General features: G+C 40.4%; 1 protein-coding gene across 4 annotated transcripts in view; it reads right to left on the reverse strand.

The window, feature by feature from the left end:
- Positions 1–389: 389 nt before the first annotated feature.
- Positions 390–27204, reverse strand: part of GTF2H1 (general transcription factor IIH subunit 1) — a 53410-nt gene continuing 26595 nt past the window's right edge. For all 4 annotated transcript variants that reach the window (XM_025355490.1, XM_025355493.1, XM_025355491.1 and 1 more), the window contains 8 exons: positions 25786–25913; positions 25584–25671; positions 21343–21431; positions 20840–20957; positions 15652–15742; positions 15050–15165; positions 13000–13092; positions 390–1648 (listed from right to left, as the gene is read on the reverse strand). In XM_025355490.1, coding sequence (XP_025211275.1) covers positions 1562–1648; positions 13000–13092; positions 15050–15165; positions 15652–15742; positions 20840–20957; positions 21343–21431; positions 25584–25671; positions 25786–25913 — 810 coding nt within the window. In that variant the 3' untranslated portion in view covers positions 390–1561. The remainder of the gene's footprint in view (positions 1649–12999; positions 13093–15049; positions 15166–15651; positions 15743–20839; positions 20958–21342; positions 21432–25583; positions 25672–25785; positions 25914–27204) is intronic.

The following is a 27204-nucleotide window of genomic DNA, read 5'->3' on the forward strand; positions in this document are numbered from 1 at the left end:
GAAAGTGTAAATTTTAAGGGATTATACCATTACTATACTGATCTGAAAGGGAAATGGGAAGACTGAAGGCAGGAAATGATGTGGCCTCTTTCCCTTTATCAGTTCAAGGTCTTGATAAATTTCTTTTTTTCCTACAAAAATAGAGATGAAGTCTTACTATGTTGCCTAGTCTGGACTTTTGAACTTCTGGGCTCAAGTGATCCTCCTACCTCAGCCTCCCGAGTAGCTGGAACTACAGGCATGTGCTACTTTGCCTGGCTTAGGTTTTGACCTTAACAGTCATTATATGAAGGATAACCAGTTTGTAACATGGCCTAAAATAAAATGAACAGTTCTCAGGCAGCCCACCCAAGGAAATTCACACATAATGAGAAACCAGAGATGTGTTTGAGTTAAAAGAGTAAGTATAAAAAGTTTTACTTTTTTGTGTAATTTTTAATACAAGACATCTAAAGTCTTAAACAGTAAGTTGATCCCATTAGGAACAAAATATGGCACGAATTCCAGAAACAAGAACATTTTTTTTTTTTTTTGCACTTAGGCTTTTCAGTCACTATGCAATGATTATCGATTCGCCAAGGACAGTACCAGTCAAATACTAGAGAAAAGGAGATAGGAGAAACATCTTTTATTTCTTCTAAAGAGGTGAAAATAATATTTTTTTTTATATTTCTCACTCATAAGATTTTTAAACTCTTAAAAATGCAATATCCTCTTTTCAAAGCACATGCCATCTTAAAAAAAATCTTAGCAATGTACATTTGCACTCAAAGAAAAACATGCAGCGCCATTGTCTTCTGACAAAATTCTGCATTAAAAAACCCTATGCAACTTTCTGCAAATATGTTCCCTCTTTATTATTCAGGGACTCCAAACCACAAACATTCAGTGCAATATTTATTGTTTCTTATTTCCGTAGGAAACACAGGACCAATGATGTCTTCTGACAACTGTTTCCTGATGGTTGAGCAACAGTCTCCCTTTGCTTTATTTTAAAGTACTCTTTTTAACTTGCTGATGTAAGGTATAATTGGAATTCATTAAAACTTGAGGATCCAATGGAGGGTGGAGGATGAAGGATGGAGGAGGAATACTTAAGGTCTACCCTGTGTCATAAACTTAGGAAAAAAATTTACACGGAAAAAAACGACAACCAAAAAAACCTCGATTTTATCAATGCACCCTTTAAAAATTTTTTTTTTAAATTTCTGAAAGCAGCTTAATGTCAATCAAAAGCAGTTCCTGAGTAACTGCAGTAAACAGTCTTTTAAAATATATATATGTACATACACATGTACATATATATGTGTGTGTATATATATATATTTGCAACGTAGCTCATTTGGTTCTGCCTTAATTTACCTCCCCAGCATTTAGTCCCTTCTTTCCTTTCAGTCCCCAATGTGCAAGTACAATAGCATCAGCTCTGGGAGTTGGCGTGGAGCAGATGTTTCTTATCACTCCTGTGAGGTCATCTGCTTGTCTGTCAGGCCAGGTTTCCAGAGTTGCTGCAGGTCATAGTTCTCTCAATCTCACAAAACCTGTGAGCATCATGGCCACCTCACGTTTTCTTCATCAGACGCCGTGACTGCCATGTGTGGAGCTTGTTGTAGGCTGTCTGGAGCATCTCTTCTATGTGACTTACCAACTGAAAAACACAGCAAGACACTTAACAATTGGGCAAAAGCAGGGGAAGTTAATCCTTCCAACCCAAATCTGGCACATATTTCAAAGTGTAGTTTTGGAGCTCCTCTGTATGGCCCCAGTCAATGGGGCAAAGTGCAAGCCCTCTGAGAAGGTTCTGTCAGACACATTTTGTATGGAAAGGAAAGACAGAAAGTGAGGGGCAGTGAAAAAGCTGTGGTTGTAATGGCTGTCCTGTCATTAACCAACAACAGGCCAATATGAAAGTCACAATTGTGCTCCAGGCCTCGACTCCTTCTGTCAAACAAGCGGTCTGAACTGTATTTGTGATTTTCTAGATTTGAGTACTGGTCAGCCAACTAAGGCCAGGATGGTAGTATACACTTTTTTTTTTTTTTTTTGAGACAGAGTCTTGCTCTGTCACCCAGGCTGGAGTGCTGTGGTGTGATTTTTCGCTCATTGCAGCCTCCACCCCACAGGTCCAAGCAGTTCTCATGCCTCAGACTCCTGAGGAGCTAGGATTACAACCATGAGCCACCATACCTGGCTAATTTTTGTATTTTTAGTAGAGATGGGGTTTCACCATGTTGGCCAGGCTGGACTCAAACTCCTGGGCTCAAGCAATCTACCTGCCTCAGCCTCTCAAAGTGCTGGGATTACAGGCATGAGCCACTGTGCCCAGCCTTGTATATACATCTTGGCAGAACATTGGAAAAATGCCTTATTCTCCTGAAGATTCTGATTCAACAGGCCTGGGATGAGACCCAAGAATCTTTGATTTTCAAAAGCTCCTGCAGTTAATTCTGCAAAATTTTGTGAAATAGTTTGCTATTTTTAGGGTTTTTCCAACTCCGGCATTTCAGTTCAACACAACTCAGCATATTACAGAAAACCTAAATGGTTTCAATGCTTCACACAATGTGCTATGTCATGTCTTGGGTCAGGACTACAGATCTTTGAATAGATTAAGAATTTTGCCCTCATCATGGACATAGCTAGGCTAGAAGTCAAAAGGATCATATGGAATCTTTTTTATTTTTTTTGAGACACGGTCTCACTACGTTGCCCAGACTGGAGTGCAGTACCTATTCACAGGTGCAATTTAGGTTTACTATAGTCTCAAACTCCTGATTTCAAATGATCCTCCTGCCTCAGTCTCTTGAATAGCTGGGACTACATGTGCATACCACAACATCTGGCTTACACTGACTTTTGAGGTACAAGTCTCTGGAATATGTTTCCTTGGAGGTGCACAGTGTTTATGTGTTTGGAAATAAAGTTTTCCCAAGTCTGGGAGGATGGAGATGGAGATCAGGAAGTCCTAAATTCTTCTGGCATGTCAATGCTTAGGTCTGAGGGGTACAGAGTTAAAAAAAATTCCCCTTACTGCCATACCTGTTTATCATTATGGGGGATAGGAATATTTAGCTCTGTCTGAAAACTGTAAAAATTACTTATTCTGCTTGATGAGCAGCAGTATCTATATATTATCAATTGGAAAAGATCAACAACATATCCTACTGTAAGGCTGCACATGGCCTCAGCATCCTTTTTTTTTGAGATGGAGTTTCACTTTTGTTGCCCAGGCTGGATGCAATGGCGCGACCTCAGCTCACTGCAATCTCCGCCTCCCAGGTTCAAGCAATTCTCTTGCCTCAACTTCCTGAGTAGCTGGGATTACAGGCACTCGCCACAGCACCTGGCTAATTTTTTGTATTTTTAGTAGAGAAGGGGTTTTGCCATGTTGGCCAGGCTGGTCTTGAACTCCTGACCTCAGGTGATCCACCCGCCTCGGCCTCCCAAAGTGCCGGGATTACAGGTGTTAGCCACCGCGCCTGGCCCTCAGCAAACTTTCCAACACAGTACTCCAAGCAGTTATAATCAATTGAGAAGGCAAATGACCTGAAACCTATCTGCCATCCATGCCCTGCTGTGAGAAGACACTCCAGGCTTCTATTCTAAGTAATGCTGTTTTATATTTTAAGAAAACCCACTTAGAATATTTAGGCAATAAATACGAAAAATCTTACTGATGATTTTTCAGCTTTCAATTATAAAACTCCTTTTAATTATCCTAGTTATTGAAACATTGAATCTTAAATTTGTAACTAGAGTCACGTGCCACATAATGATGTGCATATATGATGGTGGTCCCATAAGATTATAATAGAGCTGAGAAATTTCCATCATCTAGTGATGTCGTGACATCATAGAGCAGCACATTATTCACTCGTTTGTAGGGATGCTGGTGTAAACGAACCTATTAAGTAGCCAGCTGTATAAAAGTATAGCATGTACAATTATGTATAGGACATAATACTTGATAATGATAATGAATATGTTACTGGTTTATCTATTTACTGTATTTTAAAATCATTATTTACGGTGTACTCCTATTTATAAATATAAAAAAGTTAACTGTAAAATATCCTTAGGCAGGTCCTTCAGGAGGTATTCCAGAAGAAGGAATTGTTATCACAGGAGATGACTGCTCCAAGTGCATTACTGCTCCTGAAGACTTTTCAGTGGGACAAATGTGGAGGTGGAAGACAGTGATAGTGATGATCTTGACCCTGTGTGGGCCTAGGCTAATGTGTGTTTGTGTCTTAGTTTTTAACAAAAGTTTAAAAAGAAAAAAAAAAAATTAAAAATAGAAAAAAGGGACCAGGCATGGTGGCTCACACCTGGAATCTCAGCACTTTGGGAGGCTGAGGCGGGCAGATTGCGAGGTCAGGAGTTCGAGACCAATCTGGTCAACACAGTGAAACCCCGTCTCTACTAAAAAAAAAAAAAGAAAAATTAGCTGGGCATGGTGGCGGGCACCTGTAATCCCAGCTACTCGGGAGGCTGAGGCAGGAGAACTGCTTGAACCCAGGAGGCAGAGGTTGCACTGAGTTGCGATTGTGCCACTGCACTCCAGCCTGGGTGACAGAACTAGACTTCATCTCAAAAAAAAAACAAAAACCATATACATATATATATACACACATATATATTATATGAGAGAGAGAGAGAGAGAGAGAAAGGCTTACAGAATAAGAATACAAAGAAAATACTTTTGTACAGCTATACAATGTGTGTTTTAAGTTACATATTATTCCAAAGAATGAAAAACTTTAAAAATATTTAAAAGTTCATAAAAGTAAAAATGTTATAGTAAGCTAAGGCTAATTTATTATTGAAGAAAAAAAGCTGTTTTGTAAATTTAATGTAGTCTAAGTGTATAGTGTTAGTAAACTCTGCAGTAGTGTACAGTAATGTCCTAGTCCTTCACATTCACTCACTGAGTCACCCAGAGCAACTAACTTCTAGTCCTGTAGTCCTGCAAGCTCTATTTATGGTAAATGCCCTTTACAGGTGGACCACTTTTTATCTTTTATACTGAATTTTTACTGCAACTTTTCTATGTTTAGATACACAAATACCACTGTGTTAAAACTGTGTACATAGATGGCCCAATAGGAACAGCTCCAGTCTCCAGCTCCCAGCGCAAGCAACACAGAAGACAGGTGATCTCTGCATTTTCAACTGGGGTACTGGGTTCATCTCACTAGGGATTGCCGGACAATCGGTGCTGGTCAGCTGCTGCAGCCTGACCAGCGAGAGCTGAAGCAGGGAAAGGCATCGCCTCACCTGGGAAGTGTAAGAGGGAAGGGAATCCCTTTTCCTAGCCAGGGGAACTGAGACACACAACACCTGGAAAATCGGGTAACTCCCACCCCAATTCTGCACTTTACCAAGGGTCTTAGCAAACGGGCACACCAGGAGACTATATCCCACACCTGGCCGGGAGGGTCCCACGCCCAGGGAGCCTCCCTCATTGCTAGCACAGCAGTCTGCGATCTAACTGCAAGGCAGCAGCGAGGCTGGGGGAGGGGTGCCTGCCATTGCTGAGGCCTGAGTAGCCTAACTGGGAGACATCCCCCACTAGGGGCAGACTGACACCCCACACCTCACACGGTGGAGTACACCCCTGAGAGGAAGCTTCCAAAGCAAGAATCAGACAGGTACACTCGCTGTTCAGCAATATTCTATCTTCTGCAGCCTCTGCTGCTGATACCCAGGCAAACAGGGTCTGGAGTGGACCTCAAGCAATCTCCAACAGACCTACAGCTGAGGGTCCTGACTGTTAGAAGGAAAACTAACAAACAGGAAGGACACCCACACCAAAACCCCATCAGTATGTCACCATCATCAAAGACCAGAGGCAGATAAAACCACAAAGATGGGGAAAAAGCAGGGCAGAAAAGCTGGAAATTCAAAAAATAACAGCACATCTCCCTTGGCAAAGGAGCGCAGCTCATCACCAGCAACGGATCAAAGCTGGACGGAGAATGACTTTCACGAGATGAGAGAAGAAGGCTTCAGTCCATCAAACTTCTCAGAGCTAAAGGAGGAATTACGTACCCAGTGCAAAGAAACTAAAAATCTTGAAAAAAGAGTGGAAGAATTGATAACTAGAATAATTAATGCAGAGAAGGCCATAAATGAACTGACAGAGATGAAAACCATGACACGAGAAATACATGACAAATGCACAAGCTTCAGTAACCGACTCGATCAACTGGAAGAAAGAGTATCAGTGATTGAGGATCAAATGAATGAAATGAAGTGAGAAGAGAAAGCTAAAGAAAACAGAAGAAAAAGAAATGAACAAAGCCTTCAAGGAGTATGGGATTATGTAAAAAGACCAAATCTACGTCTGACTGGGGTGCCTGAAAGTGAGGGGGAAAATGGAACCAAGTTGGAAAACACTCTTCAGGATATCATCCAGGAGAACTTCCCCAACCTAGTAGGGCAGGCCAACATTCAAATTCAGGAAATACAGAGAATGCCACAAAGATACTCCTCGAGAAGAGCAACTGCAAGACACATAATTGCCAGATTCACCAAAGTTGAAATGAAGGAAAAAATCTTAAGGGCAGCCAGAGAGAAAGGTCGGGTTACCCACAAAGGGAAGCCCATCAGACTAACAGCAGATCTCTCGGCAGAAGCTCTACAAGCCAGAAGAGAGTGGGGGCCAATATTCAACATTCTTAAAGAAAAGAATTTTATTTTATTTATTTATTTATTTATTTATTTATTTTTGAGACGGAGTCTCGCTGTCGCCCAGGCTGGAGTGCAGTGGCTGGATCTTAGCTCACTGCAAGCTCCACCTCCCGGGTTTACGCCATTCTCCTGCCTCAGCCTCCCAAGTAGCTGGGACTACAGGCGCCGCCACCTCGCCTATCTAGTTTTTTTTGGTATTTTTTAGTAGAGACGGGGTTTCACCATGCTAGCCAGGATGGTCTCGATCTCCTGACCTTGTGATCCGCCCGTCTCGGCCTCCCAAAGTGCTGGGCCACCGCGCCCGGCCAAGAAAAGAATTTTAAATCCAGAATTTCATATCCAGCCAAACTAAGTTTCATAAGTGAAGGAGAAATAAAATACTTTACAGATAAGCAAATGCTTAGAGATTTTGTCACCACCAGGCCTGCCTTACAAGAGACCCTGAAGGAAGCACTAAACATGGAAAGGAACAACCGGTACCAGCCATTGCAAAAACATGCCAAAATGTAAAGACCATCGAGGCTAGGAAGAAACTGCATCAACTAACGAGCAAAATAACCAGTTAATATCATAATGGCAGGATCAAGTTCACACATAACAATATCAACCTTAAATGTAAATGGACTAAATGCTCCAATTAAAAGACACAGACTGGCAAACTGGATAAAGAGTCAAGACCCATCAGTTTGCTGTATTCAGGAGACCCATCTCACATGCAGAGACATACATAGGCTTAAAATAAAGGGATGGGGGAAGATCTACCAAGCAAATGGAGAACAAAAAAAAGCAGGGGTTGCAATACTAGTCTCTGATAAAACAGACTTTAAACCATCAAAGATCAAAAGAGACAAAGAAGGCCATTACATAATGGTAAAGGGATCAATTCAACAGGAAGAGCTAACTATCCTAAATATATATGCACCCAATACAGGAGCACCCAGATTCATAAAGCAAGTCCTCAGAGACTTACAAAGAGACTTAGACTCCCATACAATAATAATGGGAGACTTCAACACCCCACTGTCAACATTAGACAGATCAACGAGACAGAAAGTTAACAAGGATATCCAGGAATTGATCTCTGCAGCAAGCAGACCTAATAGACATCTACAGAACTCTCCACCCCAAATCAACAGAATATACATTCTTCTCAGCACCACATCACACTTATTCCAAAATAGACCACATAATTGGAAGTAAAGCACTCCTCAGCAAATGTACAAGAACGGAAATTATAACAAACTGTCTCTAAGACCACAGTGCAATCAAACTAGCACTCAGGACTAAGAAACTCAATCAAAACCGCTCAACTACATGGAAACTGAATAACCTGCTCCTGAATGACTACTGGGTACATAACGAAATGAAGGCAGAAATAAAGATGTTCTTTGAAACCAATGAGAACAAAGATACAACATACCAGAATCTCTGGGACACATTTAAAGCAGTGTGTAGAGGGAAATTTATAGCACTAAATGCCCACAAGAGAAAGCAGGAAAGATCTAAAATGGACACTCTAACATCACAACTAAAAGAACTAGAGAAGCAAGAGCAAACACATTCAAAAGCTAGCAGAAGGCAAGAAATAACTAAGATCAGAGCAGAACTGAAGGAGATAGAGACACAAAAAACCCTCCAAAAAAATCAATGAATCCAGGAGTTGGTTTTTTGAAAAGATCAACAAAATTGATAGACCGCTAGCAAGACTAATAAAGAAGAGAGAAGAATCAAATAGACGCAATAAAAAATGATAAAGGGGATATCACCACCGACCCCCAGAAATACAAACTACCATCAGAGAATACTATAAACACCTCTACGCAAATAAACTAGAAAATCTAGAAGAAACGGATAATTTCCTGGACACTTACACTCTCCCAAGACTAAACCAGGAAGAAGCTGAATCCCTGAATAGACCAATAGCAGGCTCTGAAATTGAGGCAATAATTAATAGCCTACCAACCAAAAAAAGTCCAGGACCAGATGGATTCACAGCTGAATTCTACCAGAGGTACAAGGAGGAGCTGGTACCATTCCTTCTGAAACTATTCCAATCAATAGAAAAAGAGGGAATCCTCCCTAACTCATTTTATGAGGCCAACATCATCCTGATACCAAAGCCTGGCAGAGACACAACAAAAAAAGAGAATTTTAGACCAATATCCCTGATTAACATCGATGCAAAAATCCTCAATAAAATACTGGCAAACCGGATCCAGCAGCACATCAAGAAGCTTATCCACCATGATCAAGTGGGCTTCATCCCTGGGATGCAAGGCTGGTTCAACATACGCAAATCAATAAACGTAATCCAGCATATAAACAGAACCAAAGACAAAAACCACATGATTATCTCAATAGATGCAGAAAAGGCCTTTGACAAAATTCAACAGCGCTTCATGCTAAAAACTCTCAATAAATTCGGTATTGATGGAACGTATTTCAAAATAATAAGAGCTATTTATGACAAACCCACAGCAACAGCATACTGAATGGGCAAAAACTGGAAAAATTCCCTTTGAAAACTGGCACAAGACAGGGATGCCCTCTCTTTTTTTTTTTTTTTGAGACGGAGTCTCGCTCTGTCGCCCAGACTGGAGTGCAGTGGCCGGATCTCAGCTCACTGCAAGCTCCGCCTCCTGGGTTTACGCTATTCTCCTGCCTCAGCCTCCCGAGTAGCTGGGACTACAGGCGCCAGCCACCTCGCCCGGCTAGTTTTTTTTGTATTTTTTAGTAGAGACGGGGTTTCACCGTGTTAGCCAGGATGGTCTCGATCTCCTGACCTCTTGATCCGCCCGTCTCGGCCTCCCAAAGTGCTAGGATTACAGGCTTGAGCCACCGTGCCCAGCCAGGGATGCCCTCTCTCACGACTCCTATTCAACATAGTGTTGGAAGTTCTGGCTAGGGCAATCAGGCAAGAGAAAGAAATCAAGGGTATTCAGTTAGGAAAAGAAGAAGTCAAATTGTCCCTGTTTGCAGATGACATCATTGTATATTTAGAAAACCCCACTGTCTCAGCCCAAAATCTCCTTAAGCTGATGAGAAACTTCAGCAAAGTCTCAGGATACAAAATTAATGTGCAAAAATCACAAGCATTCTTATACACCAGTAACAGACAGACAGCCAAATCATGAATGAACTTCCATTCACAATTGCTTCAAAGAGAATAAAATACCTAGGAATCCAACTTACAAGAGATGTAAAGGACCTCTTCAAGGAGAACTACAAACCACTGCTCAGTGAAATAAAAGAGGACACAAACAAATGGAAGAACATACCATGCTCATGGATAGGAAGAATCAATATCGTGAAAATGGCCATACTGCCCAAGGGAATTTATAGATTCAATGCCACCCCCATCAAGCTACCAATGAATTTCTTCACAGAATTGGAAAAAACTACTTGCTACCTGACTTCAAACTATACTACAAGGCTACAATAACCAAAACAGCATGGTACTGGTACCAAAACAGAGATATAGACCAATGGAACAGAACAGAGTCCTCAGAAATAATACCACACATCTACAGCCATCTGATCTTTGACAAACCTGAGAGAAACAAGAAATGGGGAAAGGATTCCCTATTTAATAAATGGTGCTGGGAAAATTGGCTAGCCATAAGTAGAAAGCTGAAACTGGATCCTTTCCTTACTCCTTATACGAAAATTAATTCAAGATGGATTAGAGACTTAAATGTTAGACCTAATACCATAAAAACCCTAGAAGAAAACCTAGGTAATACCATTCAGGACATAGGCATGGGCAAGGACTTCATGTCTAAAACACCAAAAGCAATGGCAACAAAAGCCAAAGTTGACAAATGGGATCTAATTAAACTAAAGAGCTTCTGCACAGCAAAAGAAACTACCATCAGAGTGAACAGGCAACCTACAGAATGGGAGAAAATTTTTGCAATCTACTCATCTGACAAAGGGCTAATATCCAGAACCTACAAAGAACTCAAACAAATTTACAAGAAAAAAACAAACAACCCCATCAAAAAGTGGGCAAAGGATATGAACAGACATTTCTCAAAAGAAGACATTCATACAGCCAACAGACACATGAAAAAATGCTCATCATCACTGGCCATCAGAGAAATGTAAATCAAAACCACAATGAGATACCATCTCACACCAGTTAGAATGGCAATCATTAAAAAGTCAGGAAACAACAGGTGCTGGAGAGGATGTGGAGAAATAGGAACACTTTTACACTGTTGTTGGGATTGTAAACTAGTTCAACCATTATGGAAAACAGTATGGCGATTCCTCAAGGATCTAGAACTAGAAGTACCATATGACCCAGCCATCCCATTACTGGGTGTATACCCAAAGGATTATAAATCATGCTGCTATAAAGACACATGCACACGTATGTTTAATGTGGCACTATTCACAATAGCAAAGACTTGGAATCAACCCAAATGTCCATCAGTGACAGACTGGATTAAGAAAATGTGGCACATATACACCATGGAATACTATGCAGCCATAAAAAAGGATGAGTTTGTGTCCTTTGTAGGGACATGGATGCAGCTGGAAACCATCATTCTCAGCAAACTATCGCAAGAACAGAAAACCAAACACTGCATGTTCTCAACTCATAGGTGGGAATTGAACAATGAGATCACTTGGACTCGGGAAGGGGAACATCATACACCAGGGCCTATCATGGGGAGGGGGGAGGGATTGCATTGGGAGTTATACCTGATGTAAATGACGAGTTGATGGGTACTGACGAGCTGATGGGTGCAGCACACCAACATGGCACAAGTATACATATGTAACAAACCTGCACGTTATGCACATGTACCCTAGAACTTAAAGTATAATAAAAAAAAAAAAAAAAAAAAACTGTGTACAGTACTATGCTGTATATGTTTGCAGCCTAGGAGCAATAGGCTACACCATACAACCTAGAAGTGTAGCAGGCTATATACCTAGGTTTTAAGTACACTGTGAGGTTCATATAACAAAACTGCCTGTCAATGAATTATTTAGAACATATCCCTGTGGTTAAGCAACATGTGACTGTACTATTCTTCCCAAGGTACCTGTGGGAGGACTTGTATAACTGCACATACAAATGATCTGATGTGGTTGCTCTAACCTTGTTTTAAATACAATGCTAAAAATGCTGAGCATAAAGTGACACTTCTCAATACCTCATCCACTGACCTTCCCTGCTGTAAACAATCAGGGAAGCTGATGCCAAATAGAATCCAGGAACAGTTTTGCTTACTGTGAGTAGTGGCAATTCTATCTTTCCTTATGCTGCTAGGTTTGTGCTTGCCACTCAGTTTTTCCAAATAAATTAGTAATATGTATTTTTGAAAACATACACAGATTGTAAAACTTTTTGAGACAGAGTCTCGTTGTGTCACCCAGGCTGGAGTGTGGTGGTGTGACCTCAGCTCACTGCAACCCCCTGCCTCCCAGGTTTAATCAATTCTCCTGTTTCAGCATCCCAAGCAGCTGGGACTACAGGCATGCACCACACCAGGCTAATTTTTGTATTTTTAGTAAAGACAGGGTTTCGCCATGTTGGCCAGACTGGTCTTGAACTCCTGACCTCAAGTCATCGGCCTGCCTTGGCCTCCCAAAGTGCTTGGGATTACAGCAGTGAGCCACCGCACCCTGCCAGATTGTAAAACTTTTCTAAGGGAAAGCATGGAGCTGGTTATCACAAATGCCTTGGTTACTCATGACCTCTGGAGGGGAAGAGAGAGTGGTATGCAACTGCACAGGGGCACTCAGGGAATATCTGTGGGTTATGGTAACATTCTACTCATTTTCCTGATTGGTGAGTCAACAGTTGTTTTATTATTTTAAAAATATGTATGTATTTTATATACTTCTGAATGCATGACACATTTCAGTATTAAAAAATAGTACCTTGAGCAACAGAAAATAAAGTATCGGCAGGGCGTGGTGGTTCATGCCTGTAATCCCAGTACTTTGGGAGGCCAAGGTGGGCTGATCACCTGAGGTCAAGAGTTTGAGACCAGCCTGGCCAACATGGTGAAACCCCGTCTCTACTAAAATACAAAAATTAGCTGGGCGTGGCAGCATGCACTTATAATCTCAGCTACTCAGAAGGCTGAGGCAGAAGAATTGCTTGAATCCAGGAGGCAGAGGTTGCAGTGAGCTGAGATGGAGCCACTGCACTCAGCCTGAGCGACAAGAGTGAGACTCCGTTTCAAAAAAGAAAATTAAGTACTCATTTACATGAAAGCAAAGTCAATTTCATCATTTTACTACAAAGAGAAAGATGATCAGGCAAAAATCAGATTGCTGCCTTACATTTGTGCTTAAATACTGTCTCCGAATCTTTTCTTGGAATGGGCAGAGCTTCGTAACTTGGAATCGTTCCAAATTACTTTTCATTTTCACTACCTATAAAAGATGAGAAACAATAAATTACAGAGAAATCTCAAAGAAGCTGTAGAGACCAAGAGAAAAACAAACTTCTACATATGAAAGTTACTTTTTTTGTAGAATTTAAATATAAAAAGAAAATAAATATACCAATTATATCCCATTGTTAACGCTTCAATGTGAACATCTTTCAGTCATAAACATTCATTTGGCCAGGCGCGGTGGCTCACGCCTGTAATCCCAGCACTTTGGGAGGCCGAGGTGGGCGGAACACAAGGACAAGAGATTGAGACTATCCTGGCTAACATGGTGAAACCCTGTCTCCACTAAAAATACAAAAATTAGCTGAGTGTGGTGGCACATGCCTGTAGTCCCAGCTACTCGGGAGGCTGTGGCAGGAAAATTGGTGGAACCCGGGAGGTGGAGGTTGCAGTGAACTGAGATCATACCACTGCACTCCAGCCTGCCTACAGAGTGACACTCTGTCTGAAAAAACAAAAACAAACAAAAAAACTCAACTCATTGAAATAGTCACTCATTCACTTATTCATTCATTTAGAGACAGGGTCTCACTCTGTCACCCAAGCTGGAGTGCGGTGGCAAGATCATGCACGGCTCACTGCAGCTTTGACCTCTCTAGGCTCAGGTGATCACCTGAGCTACTTTTCGTAATTTTTGTAGAGACGGGGTTTTGTCACATTACCCAAGCTGGTCTCGAACTTCTGAGCTCAAGCGATCTGCCTGCCTCGGCCTCCCAAAGTGCTGGGTGTAGGGGCTCATACCACTACACTGAGGTGGAGAATCACCTCAGCCCAGAAGGTAGCGGCTGCAGTGAGCTGAGATCACTCCACTGCACTCCAGTCTGGGTGACAGAATGAGACCCTGTCTCAATAAAAAAAACCAAAATAATTATTGTCTTTCAGTGTATGAATATACCAAATGCTTCTCTAACCAACCCCCTTCTGGAAGATATTTAGGCCATTTCCTCTATCTTAGACAGTGATAGACCATCTCTAGCTAAGTATTTGCATTCCTAATTATTTCCTAAATTTCTAAACGTTGAATTTCATTTGAAGTTTCATTTGCATGCTGAAGTAAAAGCACCTAAAAAAACACTAGCAGTGGAAGAAAGGAATCTTGGCAACATGGTCAACATTGCTCATTTTAAGTTTTTTGTTCTTTTGCAAATTAGTAGGTGAAAATAATATTCTTTTAAAAAATTTATTTATACATTTTTTGGAGACAGAGTCTTGCTATGTTGTCCAGGCTGGTCTCCAATTCCTGGGCTCAAACAATCCTCCCACCTCGGCCCCACCAAAGTGTTGGGATTACAGGTGTGAGCCACCATCGTTGGCCAAAATGTTCTTTTACTGTAGCTTTAATTTATCTGCATGCTGGTGAGTGTGAGCATTTCCCCTTAATCTTCCTAGGTCACTCCATTCTTTAGTGAGTTGCTTGTAAAGTGTTTGCCTATTGTTCTTAATGAGGTCTTTATCTTTTACTTAATCATGGTTTATAAGACCAATTTATAATATTACTATTAATGTTACATTTTTCCATTTGTCAACTGTCCTTTAATGGGTTAAAGGGGTTTTAGTGTTAAATAGCTAGTGCTATATTTGTTGTCAGTTCTTACTTTGGATTTTGCTATCCCTGAAAAACGTATCAAATATAAACAACTTTAATGATGTAATTTGTTTTGGGTCTCTATTCACAGTGGCTTGGAGGTAGATACAAGCTTTAAGTCATATGATTATTAGTTATGAAACTGGTCTCAATCTCAGTTTCCTAATCTATAAAATGGGTACCAATACCTACTCCATAAAGATGCTGTGAGGTTTACATGAAATAATGTATGCAAAAGAGTTATCCCAGTGTCTGTCACATGGTAAAGACTTAATGAAACTGTCCAATTTCAAAACATCTCATAAGTCACTACCACAATTATCTGGCTGTCTTCAGAACTGGTTCTAACCTTTTCTTCTAGGAATGGCGTATTAACAGGAAAGCAGGACCAGAAATGCCGTAGAAGTTCTCCAACAGCTACATATAAGTGTTTCAATTCAGACTGAATATCATTTGGCACCATCTCTGCAAAAGAAGAACGAGGTCCACAGGGTAAGAGCTATTTTAACATATATACAGAATTGAAAAAAATGACCACTCAGAGAATAAACTTGAACATATACTCTGTCAATGCCAAACCAGGATATGCTATTTTCAGATAAGTTAGTAATTTTGGGGCTGAGAGATCATAAAATTTAAAAGCTCTTGGGATTTTAAAGAAATGTTCAGGTTTCCCCTTTATTCTAAGAGGTAGGGGAGAAGAAAGCAGCTTTTAGTATGATATTAGAGAAACTAGCAATGTACCACTATTTGTAATAGTAAGACAGTTCTGAAACCTAAGATCTTGTCTAGATGTGTTTCAGAATCTGAATGTATAAAAACAAATCTACAAAATAGAAATCCCAGGATTATTCCATGGAAAAACCAATAAAAGTTCAGCACTCCCCCCTGCTTGGTTTTTAAAGCTGATTTAGGCAGAAAGATAGTAGTAGAAGATGGCCCAGCACATACGGTTTATGGCTTGCTGTGTTCCTCCCTGCATAAGTGCCCCTCCAGGTGACAGTGCTGTGATGGTACTACTGGCAGCACTACTTGAGAGAACCTGAAAAAAATGAAAATGCAGAAAAACTGGTTTTCCTTTTTTTTTTTTGCCACCTTTCTTTCTTAAATTTTAGTTTTAGAGCAAAAGATGAAGTGTTTTACTTTTGTTTAAATACTACATCATTTACAGTGATCAAAGTGAACTATTTTCCTTGAGGGCAGAAACACAATCTGTGTAGAAAGATGATACCTACAAATCTTCCAGGCATGCCAGGCAAGTCCACAGGGACCTCAAAACTCCCAAGGTTTTCCCTAGTTAAAGCCCTTTCTTAAGTACCAATTCAATTTTAACTTGGGAACTCTTACCACTGAAGGTAAAATGGAGTTTAAGGAAACAGGTAAAACAACATGTTAACCTGTATCCTTTGTTACTGTTAAATTTATTTTTCTAAGAAACAAAATCTTGTTATGTTGCCCAGGCAGAACTTGAACTCCTGGGCTCAAGCAATCCTCCTCCCTCAGCCTCCTGAGTAGCTGGGACAGACTACAGGTATGTACTCCACACCTGGCTTTGCTAACACATACCCTTGAGAGCAGACTGGGGGAGGGGGGAATCAACAGAGCAGAAATTTATTAATCGTCATTTAGTTTTCAAGGAAGTGAATAAATATAGGCAAAAGGGGGAAAAATATACTCCCCACTGTATCAACATCAACATTTAGGAAAAAATTGACCTATCTATTCAATGAGTGCCTATCAAATGCCAGGCACTGTAGGGAGGCACTGCTATAGGGAGGAACAAATAATTTGTGAAACAGCAAGTGCAGGGTTAGCATCTCTAAGATTTTCCAATGAAGTTTTTATGAGCAGAAATCCATCCATGTATAGATTGGATGAAAACATTTTTTCAACTTAGTGTAAAAGTACAGTATGGGACAACCATGAGTCAAGGGGACACTGGAGCTCACTTTATTCCTATCTTCTTTTTGTCAGATACCAGCCTGGGCAATATGGCGAAACCCTGTCTCTACAAAAAATACAAAAAAATTAGTTGGGCGTGGTGGTGCACGCCTGTAGTCCAAGTTACTTGGGAAGCTGAGGTGAGAAGATCATTTGAGCCTGGGAAGTTGAGGCTGCAGTGAGCTGAGATGACGCCACTGCACTCCAGTCTGGGCAACAAAGCAAGACCCTGACTCCAAAAAACAAACAAAAAAAAAGAAACAGACTGACTACAGCATAAAAAAAATTATGTGGGGAGAGCTGGGCATGGTGGCTCACAATTGTAATCCTAGTGACTCAGGAAGCTGAGGTGGGAGCACCGCTTGAGCCCAGGAGTTCAAGGTTGCAGTAAGCTATGATAGTGCTACTGCACTCCAGTCTGGGTGACAGAAATCTCATCTCTAAATCAAACAAACACCACCACCCCCAAAACAAAAGTTACGTGTGTCTACTTGGGCCCCAGGGCCAGATACTGGACAACTATAGTCTAGATTGAAAGAATTGGTCAAATAATCCCAAGTTGGTTATGTGTGCATATATGTACACATATGTATTTTCTAGCTTTCTGCTGAAAGGACAATGACACCCCAATGGCAATGAGTATACCTAGTGCTCAGATATGTTTTTTTTCTTTTTTTTTGAGACAGAGTCTTACTCTATTGCCCAGGCTGGAGTGCAATGGTGTGATCTTGGCTCACTGCAACCTCTGCCTTCCAGGTTCAAGCAATTCTTCTGCCTCAGCCTCCCGAGTAGCTGAGACTACAGGTATGCACCACCATACCCAGTTAATTTTTGCATTTTTGGTGGACACGGGGTTTTGCCATGTTGGCCTGGGTGGTCTAGAACTCTCGAGTGACCTGCGTGCCTTGGCCTGGCAAAGTGTTGGGACTACAGGCTTGAGTCACTGTGCCTGGTCCCAGATCTTGGTTCCAACCTTAATCCACTCAGTGCTAAAATGAAAATTCCACGCCTGGGGCGGAGCAAATACAAGATAAGCCTGGAACATCTATCTTACTGCACCATTAAGTAAGGAGGGGCTCAGAATGATGGGGATATTGTCAGACACAGGAGAGCCTGTGTGAAGAGGGTAGGAAGGGTTTGACTATAAAGGGGCATGGGTAGACTTTCTGAGGTGACAGAACTGGTTTTTTTAAATCTTGATTTTGTTGGTGGCTACATAACAGCATGTGTTTATCAAAACTTGTAGACTAGCAGACTTAAAAAGATAAATTTCATTTTGGGAGGCTGAGGTGGGGAATTCAAGACCAGCCTGGGCAACGTGGTGAAACCCTGTTTACACAAAAAAATATAAAAATTAGCCAGGGGTGGTGACGTATGCCTGGAGTCCCAGCTACTTAGCTACTTGAGGGGGCTGAGGTGAGAGGATTGCTTGAACCTAGTCGAGGCTGCAGTGAGCCAAGATTGTGATACTGCACTCCAGCCTGGGAGACATAGTGAGACCCTGTCTCTAAATAAATAAATAAATAAATTTTACTGTATGTTAAGTTGGTTAACAGAAAGAAAAAAATAGCCTGTAATCTCAGCACTTTGGGAGGCCGAGGCGGGTGGATTGCTTGAGCTCAGGAGTTCAAGACCAGCCTGGGCAATACGGCAAAACACTGTCTCTACCAAAAATACAAAAAATTAGCCAGGTATGGTGGTGAGTGTCTGTGGTTTCAGCTGCCTGGGGGGCTGAGGTGGGAGGATCGCTTGAGCCAGGGAGGTGGAGGTTGCAGTGGGCTGAGATCATGCCACTGTGTTACAGCCTGGGTGACAGAGACATGAGACCCCATCTCAAACAAACAAACAAACAAACAAAAAAAACCAAAATAAAAGAAAAAAAAGATAGCAACAGTGTTTAACTCATAGAATAAATGCATCCATGCTGATATAAAAAACAAACAGAGGAGAAGGGAATGAAGGGAATGCTCTTCCTTTCATGTCAGCTGATAACATAGAAGGGCTGATGGAATTAGAAAATCATCATTTAACAACCGCTCTTCCAGGTAAAAATCGTCAATGATTCTAAAAAAACTACTAGATGGAAGTTTGTTGTGTGGTGACACATGCATATAATCCCAGCTACTCAGGAAGCTGAGGTAGGAGGATTGCTTGAGTCTAGGAGTTTGAGGCTGTACGGAGCTATGACTGTGCCACTGCACTCCAGCCTGGGCATCAGAGCAAGACCCTGTCTCTAAAGATAATAATATTAAAAAATAAAACATTTGGTGAGAAATGGGGTATTTACATAGTCTCAAAGTACAGCTCCACAAAATACTTATTAATTACAAAGCGAAAAGTAGTTAACTTTTTGGTGGAAAACCAGGCAAATACTACCTTTAACCAAGTGAAAAAATGTATTATCACAAGCTGGGATATACACAAATCATTTGCCTCCTGATATGACACACTGAGTAGGATACAACATTATTTCTGTGGTATTTCTGGAAAAATGCCTAATGTGAATCTAGTCACGAGGAAACATTAGAGAAATTTAAGGTCATTCTACAAAAATTTGCCCAGTACTCTTTCAGTGTCAAAGTTATGAAAAGACAAAGATTAACAAATCACTCCATTTTAAAGGAGACTAAAAACACATGAGAAACAAACACAACTCATAAACCTGGCTTGGCTGCTGGACCAGAAAGTTTTCTTTTGCTATGTATGGTATAACTGGTGAAAGTGTAGATCTGTAGACTAGATAATACATCATCAATGTTAACTTATTAATTCTATAATTGTATTGTTACTTAAGAGAATGTCTTAGTTTTTTAAAAATATACATCGAAATATTTAGGGGTAAAGGGAAATTATGCCTGTAACCCTCTCTCAAAATGGGTTGGAAAACATTTTTCTGTCACTTTCTGTAAAATCTGAGATTTTGAAATAAAAAGTAAAAAAGTAAGTCTTGATGTGTGATAAATACCATAATATAGGTATACACTCTGCCTCAGTGCTCATAAAAACGGAGAAAAGGAAAAAACAAATTCTTCTTTGCACAAGTTAAGGATTACTTTCCAAAGGCAATGAAACTGGAGCTGAGTCCTGAGTAATTATTAGTTCCTTGGGGGAGAAACAGGGCTAAGGGTATTCTAAGGAGAAAGAGTATGAGTCAAAGCACAGGAAGCATGAAGGAGATAATGTGATCAAAAGATTCTGGACAGCTTAGTGTGTTAGGCTGGAGTACGGAACCTGTGGCCATGTGTGGAAGGGAGTAGTGGAGACTATGGCCGAAGATGAGACTCGAGTAGTGGGCAGGGACCAGACTAGAAAGAGTTTTGCAGGCCAGACAAAGGCACTCAGACTACTGCAATGAAAGGAGGCAGTGAAGATTTTCCAGCTGCAGTGATAAAATACATGTTTTTATTTTAAAATATTTATTTATCTATTTGAGATGGAGCTTCGCTCTTGTTGCCCAGGCAATGGTGTGGTGTCAGCTCACTGCAACCTCTGCACCTCACCCGGGTTCAAGTGATTCTCCTGCCTCAGCCTCTTGCATAGCTGGGATTACAGGTGTGTACCAGCAAGCCCAGCTAATTTTTAAATTTTTAGTACAGACAGGGTTCCACCATGTTGGCCAGGCTGGTCTCGAACTTCTGACCTCACATGATCCACCCACCTCAGCCTCCCAAAGCATTAGGATTACAGGCATGAGCCACTGCACCTGGCCAAAATAAGTGATTTTAGAAAGGCAACTTGTAGTAGCAATATGGAAAATCAGTCAGGTTTGCCCAAATAAGGGTGATAGAATCAAGAAGTATTATTGAAGGCAGAACTGACAAACTGTTGATCAACTGAAGTACGAAGAAAAACAAAGAACAATGATGAGCTGTTTTACATATTTTGAGCCTGAGTCATGCAGAATATTCAGAGAATAATGTCCAGAGAGAATTTGGAAAGCTGGGAGATTTTCCCAATAAAAGTATACAGAAGTAAAAATCACAAAATTCATCACCTTATTTTTCATTATCATCTTCAGATGCCTCTTGAATGTGCCAAACACCTTTTCTCGCTACCTCTTGATTTTTTCAATTTATTTATCAGAACTATGTCTTTAAACCCAATTATAATATTAGTTGTATAGTTCAATCTGCTTGTGCTCATAAACTGAGGGAGAAACTATGGGAATTCTGGTCTTCAAACAGTAGAAGTCACCTACCTGAGTTAACTGGGGTGTATAAGCTTCCATTTCTTGTTTAATACTTTGAAAAGAATTAATAATGTCCTGACTTGTTGCATACTGTAGTGACTGGATTGGAGTTGGACCATGATAATACCTGCAGGTTAGCACAGAAGAAATTACTAATCACACACAGTAAAGATGCTCAACATTTGTCTTTGCAACATTTTAGCAGTCAGAAAAAAGTTCCCCTCAAGGCAAAAAACGGTAACTATATAGTTAAAGAGATTTCAATAAAATAATTTCAATAAAATAATTTAACTCCCATAAGGGCAATAAGAAGGCAACAGCAGAAAGATCCAACATTTATTGTCATGGGTTTGATCATTTTTGCTTTCCTGAGAAGCATAAATTTTAAACAAAAAAGGATATTGTACTTTAATAGTGACAAACTGATGAAAACATGACTGCTGTACTTGCAGGATATATTTTGGACTGAATTGTGTTACATAGCTATTCTGCTTAATATTGACCAAACTTACCTATCTGACTTCTTGAGGTTTAGTGCAATCGTTTTTACAGAGTTATTTTTCCCCAAGTCTTCATATTCAATGGACTCTTGTAATTTCGCCTATAATTATTAACACAGTTCTTTTTATTTGGTCACAACTTTCTCTTACAAAATAAACATGACTGAAAAAATAAAACTGTACAGAGAGTAAAAAATGAAGTCTTCCCACCATGAGCTTCACTTCCTAGAGATGACTGTTCTACAAATGGTTGAACCAATTTTCTCAACCAATACTTAGGAGTACTAGTTTTCTTACACTTTGACCACATGAAGTATTACTGAACTTTTTACTTTTGCCAATCTGGTAGGTGAAAGTTTACATTTTATTATTTTTTCCCCAAATGAATGATGTTATGCTGACCGCTATTTTTATATTGGGTACTTTTTAAAAAATAAGACTTTTTTAAATATTAAGGAAACAGTCTTTTACTTTATGTGTTGTAAATACTTTATCTTCCAGTTTGGTATTTTTTTAATTATAAAAAAACCATCTCCTCGGCACACGCCTGTAATTCCAGCTACTTGGGAGGTTGAGGCAGGAGAATCGCTTGAACCCGGGAGGCAGAGGTTGCAGTGAGCTGAGATCACGCCACTACGCTCCAGCCTGGGCGACAAGAGTAAGACTTCATCTCAAAAAAAAAAAAAAAAAATCTGCCTCTTTGCCTGCTTTTTGCTTATACATCTGGGGCTTTTTTTTTTTTTTTTTCCCCTAGGCGCAAATCACCATCTCCCCAGCTGAACTCAGCCTCCTAAATTGCTGAGATTATAGGCACATGCTACCAAGCCCAGCTTGTGGCTTAATTTTTGCTTGAATCTTGGATCCACTCAGAATTTATTTTGGATTAGGAGTAAAATACGGAATCTAAGTTTCTTTCTTTCTTTTTTTTTTTTTGAGACAGCGTCTCGCTCTGTCACCCAGGCTGGAGTGCAGTGGCGTGATCTTGGCTCACTGCAAGCTCCGCCTCCTGGGTTCACGCCATTCTCCTGCCTCAGCCTCCCAAATAGCTGGGACTACAGGCGCCCGCCACCTCGCCCGGCTAATTTTTTGTATTTTTAGTAAAGACGGGGTTTCACCGTGTTAGCCAGGATGGTCTCGATCTCCTGACCTCGTGATCCGCCCACCTCGGCCTCCCAAAGTGCTGGGATTACAGGTGTGAGCCACCGCGCCCGGCCTGGGAATCTAAGTTTCTTTTAACAAAATTATTGATCAGTCCTTCTAACACCATTTGTAAAATAATTCATCTTTTCTCACTGACTTTTAAAATGTCATGTGTATCATATATATGCTTAATTCCTCCATGTATTTGGGTTTACTTCTGGACTCTTTATTTTTACTAATTTTATTCATTAATTTCATTAATCTGTTACCCCCTGTGCTAGTAACAACCTGCTTAAATTTTTACAGCCTTGTAATAATAAAAACATATTACTTATGAAAGATACATGATCTATGTAAACATTTGTGCAAATCAGCCTTGCAATGTCTTCCTCTACAAAGCTATGAAATTCATCTGGTCAACTCTTACTGACTACCAAGACTAGAATCAGAACATTCAGGTTATTAACTATATCTCAAATAAGGTCAATCTGAAAATTTAACATTTTAAATTGCTCCAACTTTAAGATTCTAAATAGTCCCTTTATGGTACAGAACAAATCTGACCTCCTCATATGATACTCAGAGAAACACATCCTCACCTAGACTCAGCCTAACTTTTTTTTCTTTTTTTATTACTTTCTCAACCCTATACCCTTCAGCCAACTTCAAAGATTACTGATGTCTTCATGATTTTTGACATATGTCAAGCTTATTTCTACCCCTGCTGTCGCCTTACCTATGACATGTCCCTACCCAAGCTCCCGTTAACAATCCAAATCCTAAACTTATGCCAAGGCCTAGTTAGGTCACCTGACTTTCAGACTTAACTGAAAGCTCCATCAAGGTAGGGACTCTGTCTGCTATTAATTCTGAATCTCTCATTCTACAAGTGAGATAATCTATAAATTGTAACCCTTTATAGAATAAAGAGCAGTCAACCACTGACTTGGAAGAATAGTTAGAGCCAGCATTTACTACTGAATACTGATAGCCCCTGACTTATAATGGTTTGACTTGGAAGTTTTCAACTTTATGATGGTGTCAAAGTGATACACATTCAGTAGAGAAACCATACTTTGAATAGCCATACATTGTTTTTCACTTTCAGTATTCAATGAGTTACATGAGATATTCAACATTTTATTACAAAATACGCTTTACAGCAGGTAATGCTGCCCAACTATAGGCTAATCTAAGTGCTCGGAACACGTTTAAAGTAGGATAGGCTAAACTATGGTGTTCCATACATTAGGTGTATTCAATGCATTTTCGATTTACAGTATTTGCAACTTCTGATGAGTTTACTGGGATGTAGACCCATTTAAGTCGAGAAGTATCTGATTTGTAAAAATTCACACAAATAAATAAATTTCTTTTTTATTTTTTGAGATGGAATCTTGCTCTGTCATTCAGGCTGGAGTGTAGTGGTGCGATCTCCGCTCACTGCAAACTCCACCTCCCAGGTTCAAGTGATTTTCCTGCCTCAGCCTCCCAAGTAGCTGGAATTATAGGTGCACGTCACCACGCCTGGCTAATTTTTGTATTTTTAGTAGAGACATGGTTTCACCATGCTGGCCAGGCTGTTCTAGAAATTCTGACCTCAAGTGATCCACCCACCTTGGCCTCCCAAAGTGCTGGGATTACAGGCATGAGCCATGGCACCTGGCCAAGAAATTTCTGATAACTTGTTCACCACCAAGAATCAAGGGTACTCAGTGCAACAGTATACAAAGAAAGCATCACTTAATAGATTTCTTCTCTAACTTCTTTATAACTTATATTTTAGTTTTGCTTTAGTTCAAAAAAGAAATACCTTACTGGCTTTATTAATTTTACAGGTAATACACGCCTGTAAAAACATTAAGTTACTGAAATAGGCCGGCACAGTGGCTCATGCCTGTAATCCCAGCACTCTGGGAGGCCAAGGTGGGCAGATCACATGAGGCCAGGAGTTCAAGACCAGCCTAGCCCACATGGCAAAATTCCGTCTCTACTAAAAATACAAAAATTAGCCAGGTGTGGTGGTGCATGCCTGTAATCCCAGCTACTCCGGAGGCTGAGGCAGAAGAATCGCTTGAATCCAGGAGGCAAACGTTGCAGTGAGCTGAGATTGCACCACTGCACTCCAGCCTGGGTGACAGAGCAAGACTCTGTCTCAAAAAAACAAACAAACAAACAACAACATTAAATTACTGAAATAAATGAAAGAAATTAAGACTTATCCTTAATCTCTTTATTGAAAGATAACTGTTTAGCATATTCATTTGAAGGCCCTTTCAAAGCTCACAAACTAATTTTTTGTGCATAAAACTGTACTGTACAATCTGTTCTGTGAACTCTTTGATGCAATATATCATTAATGCTTTCAAAATAATTAATAGTTGCATATATCTCTATTGTATAAATGCACTACAGATAACAGAATCCTTGCTACTGTCTTTATTGTGATATTGTAACGAATATTTCTATCTAAATCTTAGTATGCCTTTCTTAAGAACTAAATGTCCACAAGTAGAACTAAGGATATAAAGCTTTAAATGTTTAATACACATTGCCTGACTGCTCTCTAAGAAAGCTTTATCCTAATTAGGAAGGGAGGTACAAAATAGCTTGGCAAAGTTGCAGGAGAATATACAAGAAGCTAATTCTGTCCATCCTTCTCCACAACCTCAAATGATTTCATCAATATTTAATGAGAAGACACCTTCAGCTCTGAAATGCTAGGTTTACAGGGCTAATTCACTTTCTTTTAAAAATCATATACATGAAACTTTGGCTTTTCTGTCACATTGCCTCTGTTAAACGAAGATTTTATTCCCAGAGAACAAAAATCACATATAAGAACAATCTATATGTATGTGTACATGTGGGGAAAATAAACAAACAAACAAAAAACAATAAAAATGGCCAACAGGCTAGAGTCAATGGAAAGTTGGCTGGCAAGCCAAAGCTGCGGAAATACTCTTTGTAATGCTATACACTTTAAGCTAAATGCTTAACATCTTGGTCAGAAGAACTGAGTCATAGGAAATAAGCATATATAGTTCTTGCAGTTACGTAAAGTATTTGGAGAAACTTGAGACCCAAATGGTTCATATTTTTTTTGCCCATACCCTTTTGACTGCTGGCTGAAAGCAGTCTGCATCTCCGGAATTTCCATCCATGCTGCTGGGCTCACTATTTTGTTCATTTTGTGCTTCTCTTAAAACAAAGGGAAAAAAAAAAGTTAACGTTAAAAACCACAACCAAAACACCACAACTCCATCTGGATATCTTGAAAAGCCCAGTTACTGCACCTCTGCATTTATACTTAACTGTTTTCTGAGTCCAGCTGCCAGGACCATGGCACTGTGATGGTTAAATCTCTTGATGATGGCAGCATTACTATTCTCTTTTATGGATTTAGAATTGGAAGCAGATGGCACAGAGGAAATGCCATAGCCCTGTGAGAAATAATTTAGTAGATTAAACATTTTTTAAAAAGGTTCTGCTTTTCTTAAGACATGCTTAGCTGAAAAAATTTGCTGGATGATGGGACTTTATTATTTTTCACGAACATTACTAAATATTTATGAGCAAACATTTAAAAACAAGTGACATTATACACACAGAAGATTAACAAATAGCACTAACTTGTTATAGCATTACAAAAATACATCTTAAACTGAATTTTTCTCTTTTTTTTTTGAGTCCCGCTCTGTTGCTCAGGCTGGAGGGCAACCTTTGCCTCCTGGGTTCAAGTGATTCTCCTGCCTCAGCCTCCTAAGAAGCTGGAATTACAGGTGCCTGCCACCACAGCCAGCTAATATTTTGCATTTTTAGTAGAGATGGGGTTTCACCATACTGATCAGGTTGGTTTTGAACTCCTGACCTCAAATGATCTGCCCACCTCGGCCTCCCAAAGTGCTGAGATTACAGGTGTGAGCCACTGTGCCTGGTCTGTATTTCTCTTTTAAAGAACAATTTGGATCTAGTTATCAAAACATTAAATAGAAGTGATAGAGGCCAGGATGCCTGTAATCCCAGCACTTTGGGAGGCCAAGGTGGGCGAGTCACCTGAGGTCAGGAGTTCAAAACTAGCCCGGCCAACATGGTGAAACCTCATCTCTACCAAAAATACAAAAATCAGCCAGGTGTGGTGGCATACACCTATAATCCCAGCTGCTTGGGAGGCTGAGTGAGGCAGGAGAATCACTTGAACCCAGGAGGCAGAGGTGGCAGTGAGCTGAGATTGCACCACTGCACTCTAGCATGGGTGACAGAGCGAGACTCTGTCTCAAAAAAACAAAAAAAACAAAAAAACAAACAAAAAAAAGCAAATAAAAAGAATAGAATATAGTGGGAAAAACAGACTATGTATTCAGAAAGATAAAGAGTCAAATTCTTTTTCTAACATTAATCTAGGCAAAGTAAACTTTTCCAAGTTCTATAAAGTAGGATAAAAGATAATAAAATGAGGCCGGGCGCGGTGGCTCAAGCCTGTAATCCCAGCACTTTGGGAGGCCGAGACGGGCGGATCACGAGGTCAGGAGATCGAGACCATCCTGGCTGACACGGTGAAACCCCGTCTCTACTAAAAAAATACAAAAAACTAGCCGGGCGAGGTGGCGGGTGCCTGTAGTCCCAGCTACTCGGGAGGCTGAGGCAGGAGAATGGCGTGAACCCGGGAGGCGGAGCTTGCAGTGAGCTGAGATCGCGCCACTGCACTCCAGCCTGGGCGACAGAGCAAGACTC

Source organism: Theropithecus gelada, chromosome 14 (genome assembly GCF_003255815.1).
Source record: "Theropithecus gelada isolate Dixy chromosome 14, Tgel_1.0, whole genome shotgun sequence".
Taxonomy (NCBI): domain Eukaryota; kingdom Metazoa; phylum Chordata; class Mammalia; order Primates; family Cercopithecidae; genus Theropithecus; species Theropithecus gelada.